Source organism: Penicillium alfredii (assembly GCF_028826965.1).
Source record: "Penicillium alfredii strain IBT 34128 chromosome Unknown utg000005l_segment0_segment0, whole genome shotgun sequence".
NCBI lineage: Eukaryota > Fungi > Ascomycota > Eurotiomycetes > Eurotiales > Aspergillaceae > Penicillium > Penicillium alfredii.
In genome coordinates this window covers 208,332-230,708 of record NW_026622702.1, presented here as the reverse complement: position 1 = coordinate 230,708, position 22,377 = coordinate 208,332, and the positions used below count along the sequence as shown (strand labels likewise).

Below are 22,377 nucleotides of genomic sequence, written 5' to 3'. Positions count from 1 at the left end.
AAGGATCTAAGAAAATAAAAAAAACCTAATTAAAAAAGATAAGAAAACCCTCTAATATTATATTTATTAAAATAAAACCTATCTTACTAATTAGTGCCTTAATAAATTAAATAAAAAGATTAGTATATAAATAGTTACTTAGATTAAGTTAGAAAATAATAACAAATTAATCTAAATCCTATATAGCTAACTATATTATTTTAAATAAGAACTATAACTTATTTTTATATTCTAGTATTACTATAGAATAAAGTTAAAATATATATAGATATAGATACCTATATTAAGATTAATATTATTAGTATTAAATTCGTAGAAAAATATAAATTATAAAAAATAAAGCTATTATTAATACTATTTAGAATAATAGATAATCGAGGAACCTTTTTATATAGTATATAGAAGATATCTATTATATTTACTGATTCTCGAGGAACTACTAAATTAATAGTTTATCTTTATCTTATAATTAATAGATATCTTTATAAATAAAGAAGTCTAATCTTATTTTTAATAATAATATTTATAAAATATTATATCTATATTTTACTATAAAACTAAAGTTAATAGTTTAAAGCTACTAAAATTAAGTTAAAACTAGCTTAGGAACTCGCGAAAGAATATTAAAAATATATTATTATTTATATTATTATAAAACTTCTAGAAGAAGTCTAGTTACTCTATAAAAAAAATAAAGAACTAACTATCTATCTTTCAGAAATACTACCGGAACTATATTAATTTATTAATATCTTCTTAATAAAGTAATTATAAATCCTTCTATCTAATAATTTATAGGATTATACTATTAAGCTAGAAAATAACTATTCCCTATTTTATAGGCTAATATACCCTTTATTATAAAATAAATTATAGATATTATAAATCTATATTAATAAAAATCTTATAAATAGAAGGATTAGACCCTTAAAAAGTCCTATTAAAGCACTAATCCTTTTTATTCTAAAGAAAGATAAAGGATTATATCTCTATATAGATTATTAGGGACTTAATAAGGTTATAGTAAAAAATTAATATTTTTTATCTTTTATTTTAGAGATTTTAGATTAACTTTTAGAAATAAAATACTTTAGTAAGATCGATATCTAGGATATCTATTACTATATTTATATTTAAGAGGGCAAAGAATAGAAAATTATATTTTATATATATTATAGTTACTTTAAATATATATTTATACTATTTAGCTTAACTAACGCTCTTATTATCTTTTAGAATTATATTTATATTACTTTATAGGGATTTTTTAATATCTCCTATATTACGTATTTAGATAATATTTTAATATTCTCCTTAGACCGTGAGTTATATATTTATTATATCCACTAAATCCTTAAAAGAATAAAAGAAGTAGGACTTTATATAAAACCTTTAAATTATATATTTTACTAAAGAAAAATAGAATTCCTTAGATTTATTATAGACTAAGATAGTATATTAATAGACTAATAATAGGTTAATACTATTATTTTATAGCTAGAACCTAAAAGCTACTATAATATCTAAATCTTTATTAGATTCTATAACTTCTATTAATAATTTATTTATAATTTCTTTTATATTATAGTATCTTTAACTATATTACTTAAAGAGAGTAAGAATAGCAAAAAACTTAGAAATTACTAATTTATATTTTATAAAAAGATAGCGTTTTAATATCTAATCGTAGCCTTTTATAATATATCTTTATTATAATACTTTAACCTTTAATACTAAATATATATTAAAATAGATATATTAAATTAAGGAATAACTAATATCCTCTTTTAGCTAGATAACTAAAATTAATATTATCTAGTTATTTTTTAGTTAAAATTATTCTCTAGAGTAGAGTTAAATTATAGTATACTAGACTAAGAACTTTTTATAATTATATACTTCTTTAAATATTAGAGATAGTATTTAGAAGATAGCTAATTTACTATTAAAGTATTATTAGATTATTTAAACCTTTAATCTTTTATAAAATAAACTAAGCTAAATAGAAGATAAATATATTAATATATATATCTTATACTATTTAATTTTATAATTAAATACTAATTAGGAAAAAATAATCCTATAGATAGACTCTTAAAAAAACCTAATTCTATTTAGAGGGATACTCTAGGAAAAGAATTACTTATATTATTATAAGAATAGATTATAACTAGAGAGTTACTATCTAATCTATAGAAAGCTAGTATTTAAATAATTATAGTTATAGATCTTATCGCTAAGAAATCTTAGTTTAAACTTAATAAGATATTTTTAGAGGAAAATAATCCTTAGTTTAGTATTTATATAGTAGAAAATAGAAAAGAGTTTATTAATATAGAAGTAGCTAACTAGACTATCTAGAAAAAACTTATAAAAAATAAAAGAATATCTTAATATAAGATATAGGATATTTATAAAAAAAGTATATTTATTTAGCAGAAGCTAGTACTAAATTATAGATAATAATTAAATAGATCTAAAATAAGGATCTAAAGATATAAAGGCTAAAAGCTATATTAAATTAGATATCTAAAGGCTTTAAGAATTAGGGTATTAGCCCTAAAAGCCTTTTTTAATTTAAGAATCGACTATTTATCCTAATAAAAAAGAATCTTAGAAAGAAGCTACTAAATATTTATTATAATAATCTCTTAATAAGCTATTTTAGGCGAAATAGGACCGAAATACTACTAAGGAAGTTTTATTAGATTAGACTTTAGAATAACGTAAAAGAATATATCTAAATATATATAATATATTAAGGAATAATAATACTAAGGTATCGCCTATATAGTAAACTAGAATCGTTACTAATATTATTATAGTCTTTTAGCGAATTATTAATAGACTTTATTATAAGATTACTACTAAATAAAAATAGAACCTAAAAATTTAATATAATATTAGTTATTATCGATAAATTAATAAAATAGTCCCTATTCTTTATTATACTAATAACTATTAACGCTATAGAACTTATAGAATTATTCTATAATAAAATAGAATTATAATATAGACTACTAGATAGAATTATCTTAGATCGAGGATCGCTCTTTATTAATAAATTTTAGTTAAAGTTATACTATATTAGCTATATTAAACTCTATCTTTTAATAGTATTTTACCTATAAATTAATAGCTAAATAGAAAAGGTAAACTAGATACTAGAATGCTATCTTCGTTACTTTATTAATAAAGAATAGATCACGTAACTAAAATTACTTAAAAATATATAATTCGTATATAATAATACCCCTAATATAATAATAAGAAAATCCCTATTCTAGACTTTAATAGACTATTTACCTAATTTCTGACTATATACTAAGAATAATATATTTTTAAAAAAGGTTCTAGTAATAGAAATATATACTAAAAAACTATAAAAATTAAGATAAGACTTAATAGAATAATAGCAAAAAATAATAGAAATATAAACAAAATACTATAATAAAACCTATAAAAAGATATCGTTTAAATATAGAGACTTAATTACTCTATTAATAAGAAATTTAAGATTAAAAATAATAAAGAAATTAGTACCTAAATTTATTAGACCTCTCTAAATCCTTAAAAAGATTAGATCGTAGATATATTAACTAGTTTTACTAAACTAATATAATTAGATTTATAATATATTTTATATATTACTTCTTAAACCCTAGAATTAGAGAGATAAAGAGTGAAATAATAATAAGAATATATTAATACTAGAATTATAAAATAATAATAAATAGGAAATTGAAGAAGTAAAAGACTATTAATATTTTAATAAGAGATCCTACTTCTTAGTTAAATAAAAGGGTTAACTATTAAAATATAATTAGTAGATCCTAGAAAAAGATATAATAAATATAAAAAGAGCTATTATAAAATATAAGAAATAAAAATAAAAAAGATAAGATATTACTTAAAAAAAAATCCTATAAACTAAATAGAAAACTACTAAAACTCTATTAGAATAATACTATTATTATTACTATAAAATAGCGATATAAATATAGAGCTCTATTTAAAACTTAGGAATAGAAATAGGGAAGTTCTTTTTTAACTATTTTAGGTAATACTTAGTATTAGGATTATTAGTTAGATTAGAGACTACTAGATTAAGACTATATTTATTTTAGGATACTATCTATAGGGCCACTAGAAGCCTCTATTTCGCTACTATCTAATATATAAAACTATTATCTCTTAGAACTAAGTAGAGAAGACGCTAGGACTAGAACTTTTAGAGATACTTCCCTAAAAGATCCTTAGATAAAAGGATATAAATAGCTATATTCTAATAATAAATAGTGATATACGCTATATAAACCTTATATTAGGCCTATTAAAATATTAACGAAATTATATTAGTACTAGCGATCTTATTTACTATAGTTAATTTATAAATAGTAATAAAAGAGAACTAATAATAATACGTTAACTCTATTATATTAAAGGCCTTTATAAGTTCTATTATAGCCTTTCTAGCCGTAATTAATACGCTATCCTTCTATTTATTCTTTTTATTCTTTTTCTCTCTTTTTTTTAAGAGTACCCTTAGCTAGAGGCTCTAGGAATTCCTTATTTAGCTAATTAAAGATTATCTATAGATTATAGGCGTCTCTAATTATACCCTCTATAACCTCAATAATATTAATATAAACTAAAATAAGATACTACGGAATATACTATATTATATAATATATTATAGATAGAATACTACTAATAGATAACTAAAGCTGCTATATCTAGTTTATATTCGATAATAAAAGGTAACTTAGAGTTATATACCTTAACCTTAGTCTAAAAGTACTTAGTATACTATAAGAAGATAGGTGAAATAGTAATAGAACGCGTTAGCTAATATAATAACTAATCTAAATAATAATAATAAGATATAATAATAGTTATAATAATAAAAAGATAATAGAAAATAATAGGAATAGTAAGAAATAGATAACAAAACACGATAAATATAACGTAGAAAGAGAAAAAAAAGAAGAAAAGAGTTACTACTTAAAAATATAAATAAAGACTTAAATATATAATTCGATATATCTTTATTTACTAGTTAACTATCTAATCTCTTTATCGCCTCGATAATAAGGTAAATAAAAACCCTACAAAAAGATATCGTGTTAATGTATCTATATTATAATAATAAGATAAACACGTTAGTCAAGGTTACCTAACCTTAAGAGGGGGGATAATTATAAAGGGTCTACTAAGATAGTAAGATATAAGGTTATTCCTAACTAACAGAAGGGGTAAATCAGGTAATATTATATAATCCTAAAGGAAGTCGGAACTCGTTACTTGATTTACTTTATAGTAGAATAATCACGATATATAATAGAGACCTAGTTATTTATATTATCGATAATACGTAGAGTTATAAAAGATATTATATAATAAATTAATACTCTCGCGTTAAGCTAACAAGACAAGATTCAGTCTTAACAGTAATAAAGATATACTATTTCTCCTACTCACTCCCCTTATTTCTTTACCTGATCGATAGGCCTTATACCCTACCAAGTATATCCTTTATATATATCACCTTTTTAGATCTATTAGTCATATATAGAATAGCGGTCTATTACTCTTTTTATAAAATAAGCCTTTCCTATTATAATCTTATATTATTCCGAGAGGTCTAGATCTCTAAATATATAGTAATCCGTAAAATATTATTTATAATTAAAGAGCTACTTCTTTATTATATTATTTTAGAAGATTCTATTAAACTCCTTTAGGTTTAAGACTCTTTTTATTAAAATATCTTTTTATATATATTATATAAAGATATCGCCTAAAGCTATAATAATATTTATTATAGAGATAAAGGCTATTAGCCCTTCTCTCTATAGTTATATATAGATTCGATTATTAGCTTTAGCGGTATATATCTAGGCTCGTTCGATCTTTTACTCCACGATCTAAATTTATTAGTATAGCTAGACTATGTACTAAATAATTATCGCGAGACTATTAAGGTCTAGAGTATTATAGAATCCTTCGATAAATATCTTTATAATTTTAGATAATAATATATTTAATACCGCCTAGATTCCCTCTAGAAATATCTATCTTAATTTTAATAGCTCTAAAAGTATATTCTTATATAAGCTATTAGCTATTAAGGGTATTCTGTGGTTATAAGATATCTTTTATTTTAATAGATTTAGTATTTTATATAGTTTATCTATTTAAGGATTTATATTTAAGTAAATAGTCTTATTCTCTCTTCTAAAGATATAGTTTTTTTTCTCTTTAAATAAATAAGGTTATATACCCTCCTCTCTATAGGCCTTACTTCAGCTATATAGTTAAGGGAGTATCTTTATAATTACTATTAAAGGATCTTAGACCTAGGAATTGGGTAAGGTTAGTCCTCTAGTAGTCTATTTACGTATTATTATATCTAGTTTACTAGTTACTACCCTTTTTAATCTAATATACTACTAGATAAGATTTAGGAAAGAATCGTATAAATTATATAAGATATAGGACCGTATAAGTATATATATCTAAATATATCCACGTGAAGTCACGTGCGTTCATACGTGACTACTCGTACAGGAGATATCATAGGGACGTAACCGGGTCCCAGATATCACATGAGCACGGGGTGATAATTCTCACCGAGAGTAGGCGAGATAGTCCACTATAGCTATACACTCTTTACCCTTAGAGAGGAAATAAAGAAGTGTATAAGGGCCCGATAGTCGCTTGGCCACAACTTCCATATTAATTTCTTAGATAAGATAAATATAGAAAAAATCTTCGAATAACTCCTCGAGACACATAAAAAACTTGCGGTGTTATGTGGTTTTACACTTGAGTATTACAATAAACGAGAAAGGAAATCAATATTATATGCTGCCGAGAGCTAGCACTTGCTACGGAGGTAAAATATAACGATATAGCTTTAAATCAGGCACTATAAATAACCTTATATAGGACTTGATCTTGTCTTGTTCTCACAGTATAGAAGGTAGAGACTATCCCGTAACGAGGCGAAAGACACGAACTTTTCTTAAAATAGTTATATCTAGTAATTATGACTAATAGAAAACTTAGTTTTAGAAGCTTCTAAAATAGATCTTTCTATTAATCCTAATTTTTTTTAGATTTAATATTAGATAATTTAGTAGAAAGAAAAAAAAACTAAAAATAAATAATAATAATTAGATTATTGAAAAAATTCTTAAAATTTAGGATATTTCATGGTTTAAAAAAAGCTATAGAGTAGTTATTATAGTAATTAATTACTATTTCTAAAGCTTTTAGATAATTAGCTAGGCTATATAAAAAAAGTTCTTAATCTAGGAAAGATGAGTTAATAAATTAAATTAAATCTATATAATATACTATATATTCATTCTATAAGATATTAAATTTTTAAATATCTTTAGTAATACTATAGCGGACTTTAAATATATATTTTAGATTTAACATAAAAAAGATTTATCTAACCTCTTCTTTAGCCTATATCTATCTACTATATAATATAATACATTTTTTTGTAAATTAGAAAGATTATAATTATAATTTATATTAAAACAAAAACTATTAAAAAGGTAAGTAAATTATTTATCCTAATTTAGAAAATTATACTAGAATAGGTTAAGAGTAGATTAACCTATTAACCTATATGTTAACATATAGGCGGTTTAGGATTTTATTAACATAATCTATTGATCGTGGGTTTAGATTATAGGCTAAGGTTTCCATGGCTCACCCTAAAATGTCATCAATCCGTTACATATTTCTCTTTCTTGTGTTTAAGACAGTTATGATCTCAAATTGCCATGTCAATATTGACCAGCATCCAGTCCTCGGTTTTGAGTCAAAGACTCTAAATGTAGGAGCCGGTTGCGTATAAACAAGCTGTATAAACAAGCCATGGTCTTATACGCTTACAAGTAGACCCTTCACAAATAGAAATGGGTTGCATGATTATTGCGGGTCCTGTAGCGCAAACCCTCTAGCCGTGTGTCCTCGAGTCGCCCCACAACTCTTATATACGCATTGAAAGACCGCGTATATCCAGATAGCTCTGAGATCCCTGAAAGACACAGCCTTTTCTTTTTTTAGGGTGTGGTTTAGTTATCTTTGTGTGATCACCCTCTAATATGTAATTTTCTATTGATAGCAACGTAATTTCTAGGTAACCCACTTGCTTGGAAAACATAATATGTCATTGTATAAAGGGCGTAAAATTTCCTCCCTTCTGCTCCGGTCCCCCTAGGCATACAGACACCACAAGAAGTTGAATTCATTTGCCCCCTTTCTTTTTATCTTCTACGATGAAGTTCAATACCACTATCGTCCTCCTCGGGGCTGCGACAATCTCAACTGCCGCTAGCATCCCCAGTATGTTGTTCCCTTTCTCCCCGAGACTATAATTGATTGATTCGCTAATTCTTTTTCTTTATATATATTATATTAGCCTCCAATGACACTGTCCTCGAGAAAAGGGAAGAGTCTCATTCTTCTCCTGGGTGCAGCGCCGAAGGATTCGCGTGGTCATCCTGCTCAGAGACCGACAAGCCCGTCTGGTCGGAAGTCTGGAACGGAAAAATGGAAAAATGGGATTGGGACCCAAACAACGAATCCAACAGTCTGTGGTGCTGGCTCACGAAAGATGGATGGCACCGGCAGAAGTGCAACAATGATGGTACCCCTCCATCGCTGGGAGAGGATTTGAGCAAATCGGATTATTCTTGTCTTACTAAGGCCGACACGGCGAAGAAGGGTGTGGCTCCTGATAGGGTTTTTCTGGGAGGCTGTACTCGGTGAGGTTAGTGTTATTGACTGTCCATGGGCCTAGGCCCATGATCAACCTGTTTATGTTCATTTAGTCATCATCTGAGATTTATATATGATATTATTCAACATTTATATATTGTTGTTGAGATATATAATTGCATTTACTACGTGTTTTGGGGTGGGCCACTCGCTTGTGGATTACGTTAACTAACTAGGCTTCATGCTCTACAATGATACTTTTGCATCCCCAGTATACACTTCCCGATGTGGTGATATATCAATTGAAGTGCTCGTTCAATCAGAACAAACTAAGGCCGCTTGAACACCCTCCATGGCTAACGCTGCACGCCCTCCGTCTCTCCAATTCTCACGAGATATTTCACCGCTGATGCCTTCCCGGCCTCGAGATCCTTCAATGCCCCTTCAAGTCCATTCAGTCCATTCGCCCGCACTTCATATGGATGCCCCGAGAACCAGCCCTGAGCTAGACCCCGCCCAATAAACTGGAAGAAAGCTGCCGCGAACTCTTTATCCTCGATGCTCTTCCATGCCGTCGGCGGCTTGTGAACACTTCCGACATACGTGCGACGGACTTCAATTCCCTCTGGAAACGAGTCCGTTTCCTTGGGTGGCAGGACGGTGGTGATAGCTGCGGGCACCGTCAATGCGGCACTGATATTCTGGAGACTGCCCTTCTCCGAGACGGCATCGTATGCGTGGTGGATTGGGCGTCCATTAGATGCGGCGCGGATCTTTGCCCGCACGGCTTCCTCGCCTTCGCGGTAGTCGATGACTGTGTCCCCCTTTTCCTTGTCAATCAAGGTCTCCACGAACGGAATTCCCTTGCCTGCTACCACGATGAGCGGGTGCAGGTTTGAGAGTTTGGCAAATTTGATTGCAAATGCGCCGACTGCTGTGGCTCCTCCGTAAATGACCAGCGGAGACGGGGTGTCGGTCGGGTTCCACGGCAGAGGCAGACTGAGGCGTTGATATAGCCCCAGTGCGGCGGTCATGGCAGCCAGAGGAATGGTGGCGGCCTCTGCAATGATAGGTTAGCTGCTATTCCGGAGTTCCCAGGCCAAGACAAATGGATGAGAAGAGAAGTAGAAATACCCTCAAAAATCGTCTTATCTGTAAGATGAAACGTTGAGTAATCCCAGGAGATGGCATATTCGCCGTAGCTACCGTGCAGGGACATCATTTCGTGAAACGCAGCCACCTTATCTCCCTTCCGGAAAGTGAGCACGCCGTCACCCACAGCCTCAACATAACCCGCAATGTCATCGCCCTGGTTCAGTGTGGGGCCCGAAAACAGCTTAGGCACCTTCCAGTCCTTAGGGTTGGTGCCGGACACCTCGACCCGGATGAGGACCTGGCCGGGCTGCGGCGTAGGAATTTCCACATCGCGAAGAGTGACGGTGACAGTCTTTTCGACAACGGCTTCCTTCATGGTGATGGTGGAAGTGGGTATGTTGCACTTGAGTTGATGGGTGGTTGATAGAGTTGCGGTGCTTCTCTGAGTGGAGAATGTGCCATTTCATACTTTCCAAGGTGCGGATGCTTGATTTGTAAGGTCTCGGTCACCTTCGGGGCCGCCATTACATAAATTATTAATGATGGGCGCCGATCTTCTTGTTGCGCTTGCGTGGTTGCGAGATTGCAAAAGTTCGGGTGATTTGGCGAAAGCACAAGGCTGGGGTATTGGTGCATGCTATTTTGGTGCCATCTCGGGGCCCAAAAGCCCCCGGCCGCCGCTTTGCCGTGCTAGATTGATAATCCGATCTACATAGTCCCAACAGTAGATCCAATATTTAACCAATTGATGTTTGTTGGATCACTTACACTAGTTTACTTTGCTTGGATAGCCAATGTCCTAACCTACCAGGCCCTATAACCTTTTTCAGATAAGATATATACTAGCATCCACTCTCTACGAAGCACGTTCTAATAAAAAAATAACTCAGTGAAATGAATCTCCTCACTAGACTAGATTTTTATTAATTATGATTTCTATGAGAAGGAATGGTGTATCTAAAATCATATATCTATTTAATTAACCCGCTCAGCTTTCTTGTGAGTTTCTATATGATTGATCTAGGTCTCTGAATAACTAGGCGTAGTCCTAGAAAAATGAAAATAAAAACGAGGAGAAAAGGGATTAAGTCTAGAACTGATATAAAGAAAAAAATAATTACTAAAATAGGCTATGAAGATGAGTCAGTTGAGTATAAAACACTAGTAGAAAGAAGCAACCTGATAGGCACCTCGGCACCTAACTTGATAATACGTGAGGCTACTCGCGAACCCCTCACTCACATGAATCACCCGAACATTATTTAATGATAAAAGTGCCTACGGATGGCTCAATCGGACGGTGTTTATCGAGGATCTTCCCCGCCCCTACCGACTGGGCCATGTTACAATTGATGCGTATGCAGTTGAATAAAGGTTTAATTATGGTCGTGGCTATGTGTCCTGTGGAATTGAGGTATTGATTCAGTCGGCTGTTTGTTCTCGCTAAATGCATGACGTCAGGACCTTACGGTAAACGAGGCAGCCTAATACTCCGACAGAAGTTGGATAAACCAGTCAAACTTTTGAATTGCGAATTTGTAACTCTGAGTTCTTTCATCCTTGGAAGTTCAGCTTTTCTATCAGCCATGCCTGACTTTCTCAATGAACAACACCAACACTGACCCCCTGTTCATCGCCCAAGAAGCAGTGTGCTACTACCCTATTAGCACAATCTACAACTCCTGTCCAAGATATCTTTTCTACGCGCTCCTTCTGGCAAGTTGTGTGACACGCTGGACAGGATGGCTTGCCAACGTGTTCCTGGGCGCAGCAGCAACATATGCAGGAACCGCTGCGTTCCAAGCATTCATCCTGGTCGCTAGTCCGGCAAAAATGGAAGCTCCGGGACCAGTCACTATCCCATACTTGTCCAGTAATACAAGTTTATGGCACAATTTCCCTGAACTCATTACCGAGACAACCAGACTGATGGTTCAGCCTGGAGCCCTAGAGCTAGATTCCGATGCCGTCCTTGCCATTGTGGTCACAGGCTACCTGGTTTTCCTGCCTTTACAGTGCTGGTCTCGCATCTTAACGCATGACCGGGCCAGGAATATCTTGAGGAATATCTTGTTTTCTCTCTGGAATATCTTGATGCTAGCGGGGTCGATATGCGCACTGGTATATGGCTCCTACAACACTAAAGTCCCAACCCAGTACATGTTCTGCTATCCCGACCTTCCGCCCCTGGACGAAATATCGAGCGATGGTTGGCAAGCTTCGTGGAGGATTTCCACATGGAATGATAGTGTTTGGCAGACCTTCTCCAATATCACACTGTGGGGCCAGATCGGCGATATCTGCTACAGTCCTTGCTTCAACTCGAGCCAGATCCTGCGACAGCCAACCTCGTTGCATATGCGGGTTGCGACACGAGGCTCGGAAATCGCCCATTCCCACAAGTTTTGGGACAGGGTGCTTTACTCGAAGCGGTACATCTACAGCCTCATCATTCTCTGTGTCATATTGAATTGCCTGCTTTTGACCTTCCGGTTCCTGCCTTACCGGTCACGCATCCCATCCGCTCAGATTATGGTCATTTGGAAAGAAAGAAAGAAGATATGGAGGAGCTTCAAAGAGGAGATTCACAGCGCTCTGGTGGATTCTCAAAGATCTCAATCGAGAAAAAGTGAGGGGGATTGCTCGAGCAGCAAGCATGCTGCTTGGCGGAAGATACGGCAAATCCTCAGCCTTCGATTCCTCAAGGCATCCTTACATGTGCTTGGAGATGTGGCAATTCTCTTTGGATTGCTGTTTAGCATGATCATCAGCCCATTCACCATCATTGCCTTTGTGGCCTGGGTTGAGTGGTGCATTTACAATGATGGCCCGTCCCAGGAACACCCACAACAAGTTGGTCAGTGGTCATACTTGGTTTCTATCGGATTACTTCTTACTTCAGCGGCAATATTGACGCTGAGGTATCGTCTCGCCTCGTCGGCCGAGCTCGATCAGAACATATTGCAGCTCAGCCAGCAATTGGCAGACTTGGAAAGGAGGAGGGATGTGCAGGCTGGAACCGAGACTATTACAATAATAGAATCGAGGGACGATGCTGCCGAAACCTAGAAAAGGCCATGAAGAAGATCTATCATTGCTATATCAACTCTCGCCCTCTGTAAGAAAGAAAGCCATGTACCTCAAGGCTGTTCCTTCGTCTAGCCAAATTGGGTCATGGATATATGTGTGATGCCAACGCGTCTGTAGATGAAAGCAAGTTCTCAAAATACGTGATCACGCGCCACAATCGATAACTGAAGCTATAAAAGAGCTTCCTGTTTGTGACAAGCCTTGCTCCCTCCCATCTCTTGCCCTATCTCCTTTTCATCCATCTCTCCATCTTTAACGATCTGTTTTTTGATGTACCTCCTGCTTCATCGAAGACCACTGGGCTCTCCACGGTGCATTTAAATTGTCTCCTTTTAATTCTACTTCCAACCATGCTGTCTAACTAAATCACCGAGTTCTCTCAGTTGGATCTCGAGAAAGTCGAGGCGGCTGCAGCGAAAATCACGGACGTGAAGCACCTAGCCTCCTACAACTGGATCGAGGCCCCTACGCCCACCATTGTCGTGCCGGGATGCCCACCTCGATGGTCCCCTTCCGACATTCCTCGACAGCTCCAGCAAGATTGTGGGTTGTTTTACATTGCTGAAAACTCTGCTCGCCAGCCTGCTAGCCCGCTGGAATCTCTGTTCCAGGCACTATGCCTCACCGATCCCTCATTCGATATCCGCACTGTGAATATTGTCACCGACAGACACATTCTGCGCCAGCTTCTTGCCTTTGTGAAGCCATGTCATGAAAAAGAAAAATGCAAAGAGTTACCTTTAAAGCTGAACTCGCGAATAAGACTGCCATTTTCTGTCGATCGGGCATGATTGACTACGATTAAATCTGGCCAAACCAGTACAGAGGCTTTGATCACGAATTTGAGACGGCGTACACCACCTAGCACATCCCCAACAGCATTGGACACCACATAATTGTGTCATACTCCTTCAGCGGTCTCAAGTTCCTTGTGCAGCATGAAACGGATGGATACGTTGATACAGCACTTGGTTCGTCTCAGAAGAAGCCCAGCAAGGCCAGACTGGTGGTTATGAGGGGGTACTGGAAAAGGTTGCTGCCAGAGGATCTCTACCCCAAGTGGAGTGAAGGTGGCAATGTGGAGGAAAACAAGCCATGAATGCAGCACCCTGGCTTGTAGACCTGTAGAAAGAACTGTTCATTTTGTTTTGAATAGGTTATTGCTTACTTTGATCTTGGCGGCGTTTGATGTCTTCTCAGAGCGCCTACTATCAAATATCTCTGAATAATGAAACGATATTGCACAATTGAACTGAACTACTCTTGATAAAGATACTACACCAGAGAGGAATATCTTTCTGATGATTACTATTAATAAGTGCAGTACATTGAGGGAGGGTTTCAGAAATATGACTAGTAACTCATCAGCAGCTAGGCAGAAAGTTCGACATACGAAATGGAATGACTACACTTCGGCAGTTGTTCTAGAAAAGGAATGCCTCGGTTCGTAACTACCGAGACCCATAGCATTCTCTCGTAATAGTCATGCCCCTACTCGCTCTTCTAGCCCAATCTCTGTACTACCATCAATTAAAAAGGACACCACTATACAGTAGACTATATGAATGTTCTCATTAAAAACATAAAATGTATTTTCACAGCTATCCTTATTCTTTTGCAAATATGTTTGCTCTGACTTGCCTCAACTCAGTTTGGACCTAAGGATCTACAGTCAATGACTCGCGTAAAAGACGTGCCCCAAACTGCACATAAGTGTGCATAATTCTCCCGTAAGCCAAGAATAATACACCCTCGTCATCATTATTTGACTGTCCTCTCATTGCCTATGGCAAGATGTCTACACTTTAACTAGATCTGCAGCCTTCACCTTGTAGGTATCTATTTACAAGGAACCTCTTTTTTTAAAATCATCATAGCTGCATAAATATAGTATGCTTATTATTAGCCTTTTGGTTACACCTAGTCATGAACCCAGCTACAGCAGGCGATCACTTGGCATTTGTGCGGGGTGAGCCATTATTTTCCTGTTGATTAGCAGGATTATCAAAAGTCCCTGCTGCTTACAGTGCCCTGGGGCGACACTCGATTCGGAGATACTTTTGTGTTGACTTTAATGCAACATGGTTGTCGGCGGAGTACACACGTACTTAACCAAGATGCCTCGGATTTCCTCCCTCATGGTTGTTATCTGTGCATAAAAGGACGACCTCCGGATGGTTCTGTGCTATTGACTCGATTCTGTGTTTCTACCTTCGACACTGCTTTTACCATGACCAACACCCAAGTTAAATCGAGTGATGAATTTGTGGAAAATGCCCCTTCCGACCAAAACGAGCAAAAGTCAGTGTTTCCATCGGGGAGTGGTTCCAAAAATGGTAGTTCCAAGGGCGAGTGTTCTGCCCGAGACGTGCATCGCTACACCGGCTGGAGGATTTTCATTGACGAGGCAAAGTATCTCCCAGGCGATAATACCGATCTCGCGATAGGCCCGTTCCCCAGAACGCAGTACTCGCTGAGACGTTTCAAAGTGCCCATAGTCAGACGGATCTTCTCGCGGCTAGTGGCAACCTTCTCGCCCCCGTACACAAATCGACATGCCGAGAGATGAGCGATGGTGACATTCGTAATCATTAAGATGATAAATGGTGAATAAGCCTGAATATTCGTCGGCAGGGTCAACAACTGGTCCAGGTGGTCGATATCCGACAGACATTTTGCCGTATGCAGCTGGCGATCTGCGATGTTGCTGCTGCTCAAGCCCTCCGAGGATGCACGAGGCGAACAGCGTGATACCGCTTCGATAGGACTATAGTTCAGCGATGATAAAGGTCGATGGATCTCCACGGTGTATCTGTTCCCACAATGACCAGGTCGTAACCATAAAGCAGGATAGCAGAGCTGAGAGCAAGGCAATATATCACCACTTTTCGTCCATCTTTCAACAGCTGCCAAAGAGGGATGTGGGTGGTTGAGGCTAATGAGTTGTCAGATACTCATGTTCCGGGCATCCCCGAAGAGACGCCCCAGTTGGTTTTATGACATAGGGAAATAAGCCAAGAGAAATAAGATGACCCAAAACAATATCCTATATTCACACCCTTCTCAGCTCTATACACCCCAGTCTCAAACAAGTCTATCCCTTTATTTCCTATACTCCTCATCGATCTGAATGAGCGCAGCCATTCCATCCCGCTCCAAGACATCCGTGTCCAAAACCATGTTGGCCATCAGAGTCGCCGGGGCAGTCTCGCTCGCATTGTCACTGATGCGATGATGGCACCCGGGCGCCTCGTACCAAGTCCCACCTGGCTTGATCACCTTCATCGGATCATTGTTCATCTTATTCAACACGGAGCCGCCGATGACGTACGCGGAGACCGAGGCGCCGCCGTGTCGGTGTGGTGGCGTCGAGCCATTGGGCGGGAATTCGATGCGCAGACCGACAATGCTTTTTCCGGGGCAGTTGACGAGTCGGTATTGGTAGACGATGTCGATGGATGGCATCGGTCGGCTTTTTGTGGGCGTAAGCATGTTTGGAGTAGTGGGGCTTTTGCTGATGGTCGATGCTTACCTCGGGTCGTAGGTTGGTTCTTCCATTTTGGGGCTCGAGGAGATGGAAAGTCCAATGTCTTTGGAATTGTAATGTTGAAGATCCGGGATAATAGCAAGATGGTTCTTTAGTCTGTTGTGTGTTCCAAGGTGGGCATATTTATACCTCGATGCAACGTCGGGGCTGCTTGTGGAACAATTATTGTCCGCAATACAGAAGGGTCACAGAAGGACCAGACCATTGGGTTGGCATCAGGATAGGCTAAATGACCATGTCGAAATGTTGTTGATCGAGTGCTAACATCGTGTCGTCAGGCTTGGGAGTAGGTCCGGACAGCCCATCAATAGCCTATCGATAGGCTATTGCTTGATGCCCGGAATAGCCTCACGTCGAAGTATGCAATACAGAAGATCTACGGCCACATATTGCGCGGCCCCTATGTCGTTTCTCCAGAGCTTGGAAGGAAAAGTTGGATAAAAGAATATCACCAAAACATCACGAAAGACTCGGGGCCACTTTTTATCTAAACCAACCAAAAATTAACATTAAAAGTAGGATCTCAAATATGAATCACACTGGCAATTGTAGAATCTTCTTCGAGAATTCTCTATTACCCTGTCATAGTAACCTGGTAGTGGCATAGATAGCCTAAACCACAATATCTTCCTGATCCGTGAACCACCAAGCACTCTTGTACGTCATAGGCCACTGAGCCTCTACAATCAATGTATGCAAGGCCTTATATATTTATGACGACGGATCCTAAACAGTCAATTAGTTCTATTCTACCATTGCAAGACATTTGTTCAATATATATGAAATTATTTGGTCAAATTTAGTCTTGGAATATTGGCCTACTCAAATCCTCCCTTAGTTTACCTTTTTTGGGGGCTCGACTGTTGATATAAAGGTAAAGGTCATCGCGGTAGCTTCTCACTGCATAATGCATGGCTCGCAAATGCGGATTGCTCGTAGTCTCAACTTTTCTTGCTTTACAGGTGAACAATGCCATCTAGCATATGCTCCGAGCCAGCTGGAATATGAGGCCAGGCGATGTCATCAATCGACTTGCCGCTTATGTTGATCTACCGTCTCGTCTATTCTAGAAGGCCTTGCAGGACTTTTGCTACATCAATATTGTCCTGAGATTGGTCTAACATCCTGAAATGCCGGCCTTCTCTCGAGGGGAGCTATCTTAAACCACCCATTGAATAATCCAATAATTAGTGGAATTTTGAAAAAAGAAAGCGCAGTCTCACTTCATGAGATAGATTGTGACTAATAGCTTGGGAAAAAAATGAGAATGTATTCATTCGTTTTACATTGTTTAAGGGTTAATTGTGCCATTTTGTTTGAGAATTTGTTTACAGAATCGATGGAATATGGTGTCCATATCAATACTGGATAAATTCATTTACTGCAGCCCCTCGCCGTATTCCTCAGATCCTGTATAGCTTTGATCTTTACTTCTCTATGAAATCAATAGTGAATGTTAACCTTTCGACTTATTTGATGAAACCTACCTCCGGAAGTAGAGTATGAATCGGGCATCTGAACTGTTTATGCTCCAGTTACTGCACCTGCTTAGTGTATCAGTAAGAACTAGGCAAGCGATCGATTCGCCATCGAGAGGTTGTTACAGAGACCTTTTAGTGAAGATTCCTTCACGTTTATCACCCTATTGCTGGTCTGCTTTTGGGCGTAAAATCGCGCACTGCTTAGAACGAAACATTCTAGAGCTCAAGAATATACGAAGATTATATAAGGAAAGTATTGGCCGATATATTCTCAGTATGTAAGGGATGTCTACCCGGAATACACAATCAAACCCAACAAACTACACCTTTGCCTCCCCTATTCTCATTCTTTACCTTCCCCCACCCCTATTTGTTTGACGAGATAGAACGTCATTCAAGTCGACAGTGTGACCTTAACTTCAAGAGTACCATCCCACTCACACTTCTCTGCAGGATCGTTCTCCGGGATCGAAACAGTCTTGCACTTCCAAGAATCACCATGAACAGAGGTCTTCCCGGCCGAAGATTCAATTCCATCGACATGAGCGACACTCAAGTCAAACTTCTGGATATCGTTGATTCCGTTCGGGAAACTGAAGCGGTAGTCCGTGCTCGAGCAGTTGAACTTGTTATCTCCTCCCATTCCGGAGGTCCTGTTTAATCGTTAGTATGTTCATACCCTGCTAAGGGGCTCTCTAGAGCCTGGTGGGGATTAGATGGAGAATGTGAACATACCAATCCGCCGTGCAAGTAGTACCAAATTTGTGATTGGGGTCACTCAGACCGAAGATAATGCGAGTTCTCTCCGGGTGCTCCTTGTTGTAAAGAGCGGCTCTGAGAGTAGAGATTCGGAATGGCTGCAAGGCGCGCTTCTCCATGCTCGGAGCGGCGAGGGTGGTGCCGGTGGTTGCCAGAATGAAAGTGGTGATTGCGGCAGTCTTCATTTTGTTGGAATGATAATGGATCTGTTGATGATTCTGGATAATGCATCGGAGGGGTCTTTGACCCTTTTTATACCTAGTAAGACTCAGCTGCTGTGCTGGACGCCGGAAGCCGAGACGTAAGATCGGAGCTATGAATAGCTATTAGTGTTTGGTAACATTGAGGTTGCTGGGAAACGAATTCTAGGGTCGAAAGAAGTTAGACACCTAACGTGGCCTCCGATGTCCAGGAAATAAGGCCCACAGTTCGTGTCTTAGGAAAACCCCGAACAAGAATTGCACGCCTTAGGGTAGCGATAATTGGTCTCTATGGCTCGGCATTGGGCGCCCGGCCTTGGCAGCCCTGTGGTATATGAGCCAAGAGAATAGCGGTCTGCAAAGTAACTACTTGTCCCTGAAAGCCAGACCACAAGAATAGAAACTAGATCAATAGCAGTTGCAGGAAATGAAGTGATTCGGATTCACGATTCACGCATCTCACTTCATCCGGCTCCTGTCCAGTTCTCGGCTCTTTTTTCTCTCTCTTGGATTAATTCATTTTTGAATGGGCGCACGGCGGAGAGAGGCCACGCAATGTGATGTGTCGCCGTAAATCTCATGGGAAAGAAGGTATGAGGGTGAGATGTAGTATCAGTTGCGTAATTAGGTGGCAGTAAAGAAAGGTTGAATCCGTCGAATCCTTTATGTTGAAATAGACTTTATTTCTGTTGCCTGATAAAGGATAAAGGCTATCTATGCATTTTAAGCTAATTATAAGGGCGAGGCAAATTATAATATAGCTGGGTAGGGAATCAACGGATCCGGTCATGCAATTCGACATCGAAGATCAAGGTCTGAAGTGCATATTCCAAAATTGTAAAATGTTGACTAGCCTACCGGGGTAAATACCATCAAATCTAATCTTGGATGGTTATGACAGACGAAAGAGAAGTCGAGGTATCGACGGAGTATGTTTACAATTCGCCCTGAACATCTTTCCACCCCGATCTCCTCTCAAGTTTTGAATACAGTCCGCATGAGCAATTCCAAGTCTAACAACAGAACCGTCGTTGGAAGCGAGGACATCACAATGGGACTAGATGGTTAACTGTAGAACGGTGGCCACGGGCTTCTATCTAACCATCACGGCCTCAGTTCGGATCAAGTCTACCAAGCCACCATCATCACGAGCAACGGAACCCGTCTTACCGGTACTATGGACTCGGTAACTGGGAAGATCGCTGTCAAATATGTTCCTGGCTTGAAAAGAACTGTTCCCGGCCCTGCGGTGGTAATGACCCGGGAGAGCGTGAATTCGACGACCGAACGCATGAACCACACCCTGAACAAGCTGGTAACCCATATCAGGGCCTCAAGGAGGAAACATGAATATCACTATCATACCGCCATCCTCCTATGACTTTTGGACATTCGCCAAGCCGAAATTCCTCTCAAGGATTTTCGCGGGGAGGCTGGACCTGGCCCGGCCAAAGTCCCCGAGAAACGGCGTGGCAGCGTTCATCCAGCCGGGCGGTCAGCTTATGCCCTGGTAATGGCATGGGGCGCCTCTATCAGTCCAACTGAAGACCCGAGCCAGGCGTTAGCAGGGGCAATAGAGTGGTTTGACACAGCCAAGGAGCCTGTTTGGAGAATGGGTTCCTAAGGGTGTTGCCTACATGAATTCCGCGAATTGCTTTAGCTCTACGTGGAAACATGATTTCTACGGTCAGAAATATGACGAGCTGTTGGATATCAAACGGAAGTATGATCCTAGTGAGCGTGTGTTTGTGTACAGTGGGGTTGGCAGTGATAGATGGGAGTCTGATTTACACAGTGGTCGGCTCTACCGAGTCGAGCGAGTGGATGGATGATCGTCGGTCCTTGAAATTGTTCGACAATGAGTTGTTCGCTTGTTCAAGAAGACAGATCCTACCTTATTACTTTTGACCTGCCCGAGTACACGCAATAGGTTATTAGATTGATTAAATTCGAGACATCTTCACTCCAAAATAACCCAGGCAATGGCCGGTCCTATCCCGCAGTACTATATATTGAATATCTACTGATGGATAGGATTGAAATCCACTGCCTAAAGGCTGGCAGCAATTGAAGAGACATTCTCTAGTCATGAGAAACGGCAAAAGAATAGAAGTCACAGTACATCCAACGAACGAGAGACATTGGTGCAGAAAGGATGGCCAACAAGGAGTTCAAGAAAACTAGGATAAGAATATCATGCATCCATAGTTCGAGGTCGATTACATGAGTAAGGCAATTCCAACATAAAATAGTCACAATCGAGTTACAGTCCGGTAAATCGCAGCCTACATCACAACGCAGCAAGAGTTTTGCTTCTTGGCCTGAATGGGGCAATTTTAGCACATTGCCCCAAAGTAGTAATTTCTGGGTTGCCTTACCTGGGTATAGAACATCTTACTCTGCGCCGACAGTCCATCACTTTTTTGAACCAGTGAATCAATCTTCTCGCCACGTTCCAGTACACTCTCGATCTGCATAACGTTAGTCACATGTCAAAAATCGGGTTCACCAAAGAGCTCGGCTGCCCAGCCAAGAAGACCAGTGGGGGAACCAGAATGCATGGACTGGTACCATCAAGTCTAAATATATGACATACCGTCTTGTGCAGGACAATCTTGGTCTCGTCGAGCTCCTGTTGGATCTTCATGATGCTGTCCGCCTGACTGGGGTCCTGGTATTTGGTGATGTAGTCTTTGAGCTGGGGCAGGGGGCACGCGTTCTCGCGTAGGGCCGGATCAGAAAAAGAGGTGCGTGGATGCTTGGCAAGAAACTCGTCGACAATCTTGGAAAGGAGTTGGTGGGCCACCAGCGCGGGGTAGTCACCGTCCGTCACGATGACACCGGCAACACCCTCTGTCCGGGCGTAGGCGTGGAATGTGTAGGCCTTCTCCTCAATATCCTGTCGTTGTCCGGGCTTCGTACGTTCCGCAACCGTGCGGCAAAACAGCATCAGGAACTCCTCGTAACTAATACCCCAGCGCGGTTAACATCATTCGGCCCTCCGGTTGGGAAAGGTATTTGACATACTTTTGACGAGTGAAGCGCGAAAAGCTATACGATATCAGCATCTGAGCCAAGTGGTGGGACTGGTTGAGCCACTCCGTTTACACGTACCTGCTGAGCTCCTTCTCCCCGCATAGCTGAAGGGCGGGTTCAGTGTCGTTCCGAAGAACCTAAAAAGAAGTCCGACGTTAGTTTCAAATCGAGGGCCCTATCGGCAGCCCACGGGTGACGCATGGAACGTACGCCCATATAGAAAATCTTCATGGTGGCGGATCAAATAAGCTGTTCACACAGAGACAAAGATAGCGGTGACCGATGACCTGAAGACGATCTAGGATATCGGGGGTATGGAGTGGAAGTCCTCTAGCTTGTCGACGAAAAGAAGTGATGATTCCTCAGAAATGTCACCTGCCCAACACCTGTGGCAAAGCGGTCGGAGCAGCAAGTCTGAGATCGTCTC

At 38.4% G+C, this 22,377-nt stretch overlaps 7 protein-coding genes across 7 annotated transcripts; 3 read left to right on the top strand and 4 right to left on the bottom strand.

Annotated features, from left to right (window-relative positions):
• Positions 1-8,300: 8,300 nt before the first annotated feature.
• On the top strand, positions 8,301-8,793 carry NUU61_003527 (uncharacterized protein; the record flags this gene model as incomplete). Its single annotated transcript, XM_056654109.1, has 2 exons — positions 8,301-8,367; positions 8,444-8,793. The coding sequence occupies 2 exons, from the start codon at positions 8,301-8,303 to the stop codon at positions 8,791-8,793; spliced, it is 417 nt and encodes a 138-aa protein (XP_056512136.1).
• A 305-nt stretch (positions 8,794-9,098) lies between these two features.
• NUU61_003526 (zinc-binding alcohol dehydrogenase family protein) lies at positions 9,099-10,213 on the bottom strand (the record flags this gene model as incomplete). The annotated part of the gene is made up of 2 exons (XM_056654108.1): positions 9,099-9,802; positions 9,877-10,213. 2 exons carry the CDS (start codon positions 10,211-10,213, stop codon positions 9,099-9,101), a joined length of 1,041 nt encoding a protein of 346 aa, XP_056512135.1.
• A 1,226-nt stretch (positions 10,214-11,439) lies between these two features.
• On the top strand, positions 11,440-12,906 carry NUU61_003525 (uncharacterized protein; the record flags this gene model as incomplete). The annotated part of the gene is made up of 1 exon (XM_056654107.1): positions 11,440-12,906. The coding sequence occupies one exon, from the start codon at positions 11,440-11,442 to the stop codon at positions 12,904-12,906; it is 1,467 nt and encodes a 488-aa protein (XP_056512134.1).
• A 404-nt stretch (positions 12,907-13,310) lies between these two features.
• On the top strand, positions 13,311-14,026 carry NUU61_003524 (uncharacterized protein; the record flags this gene model as incomplete). Its single annotated transcript, XM_056654106.1, has 2 exons — positions 13,311-13,625; positions 13,793-14,026. 2 exons carry the CDS (start codon positions 13,311-13,313, stop codon positions 14,024-14,026), a joined length of 549 nt encoding a protein of 182 aa, XP_056512133.1.
• Positions 14,027-15,303: 1,277 nt separating this feature from the next.
• NUU61_003523 (cupin domain-containing protein) lies at positions 15,304-16,485 on the bottom strand (the record flags this gene model as incomplete). The annotated part of the gene is made up of 3 exons (XM_056654105.1): positions 15,304-15,739; positions 16,043-16,399; positions 16,460-16,485. The coding sequence occupies 3 exons, from the start codon at positions 16,483-16,485 to the stop codon at positions 15,304-15,306; spliced, it is 819 nt and encodes a 272-aa protein (XP_056512132.1).
• A 1,864-nt stretch (positions 16,486-18,349) lies between these two features.
• NUU61_003522 (uncharacterized protein) lies at positions 18,350-18,899 on the bottom strand (the record flags this gene model as incomplete). Its single annotated transcript, XM_056654104.1, has 2 exons — positions 18,350-18,608; positions 18,691-18,899. 2 exons carry the CDS (start codon positions 18,897-18,899, stop codon positions 18,350-18,352), a joined length of 468 nt encoding a protein of 155 aa, XP_056512131.1.
• A 2,300-nt stretch (positions 18,900-21,199) lies between these two features.
• NUU61_003521 (palmitoyltransferase YKT6) lies at positions 21,200-22,181 on the bottom strand (the record flags this gene model as incomplete). The annotated part of the gene is made up of 6 exons (XM_056654103.1): positions 21,200-21,235; positions 21,293-21,385; positions 21,511-21,880; positions 21,942-21,965; positions 22,029-22,087; positions 22,161-22,181. The coding sequence occupies 6 exons, from the start codon at positions 22,179-22,181 to the stop codon at positions 21,200-21,202; spliced, it is 603 nt and encodes a 200-aa protein (XP_056512130.1).
• Between the last annotated feature and the right edge of the window lie 196 nt (positions 22,182-22,377).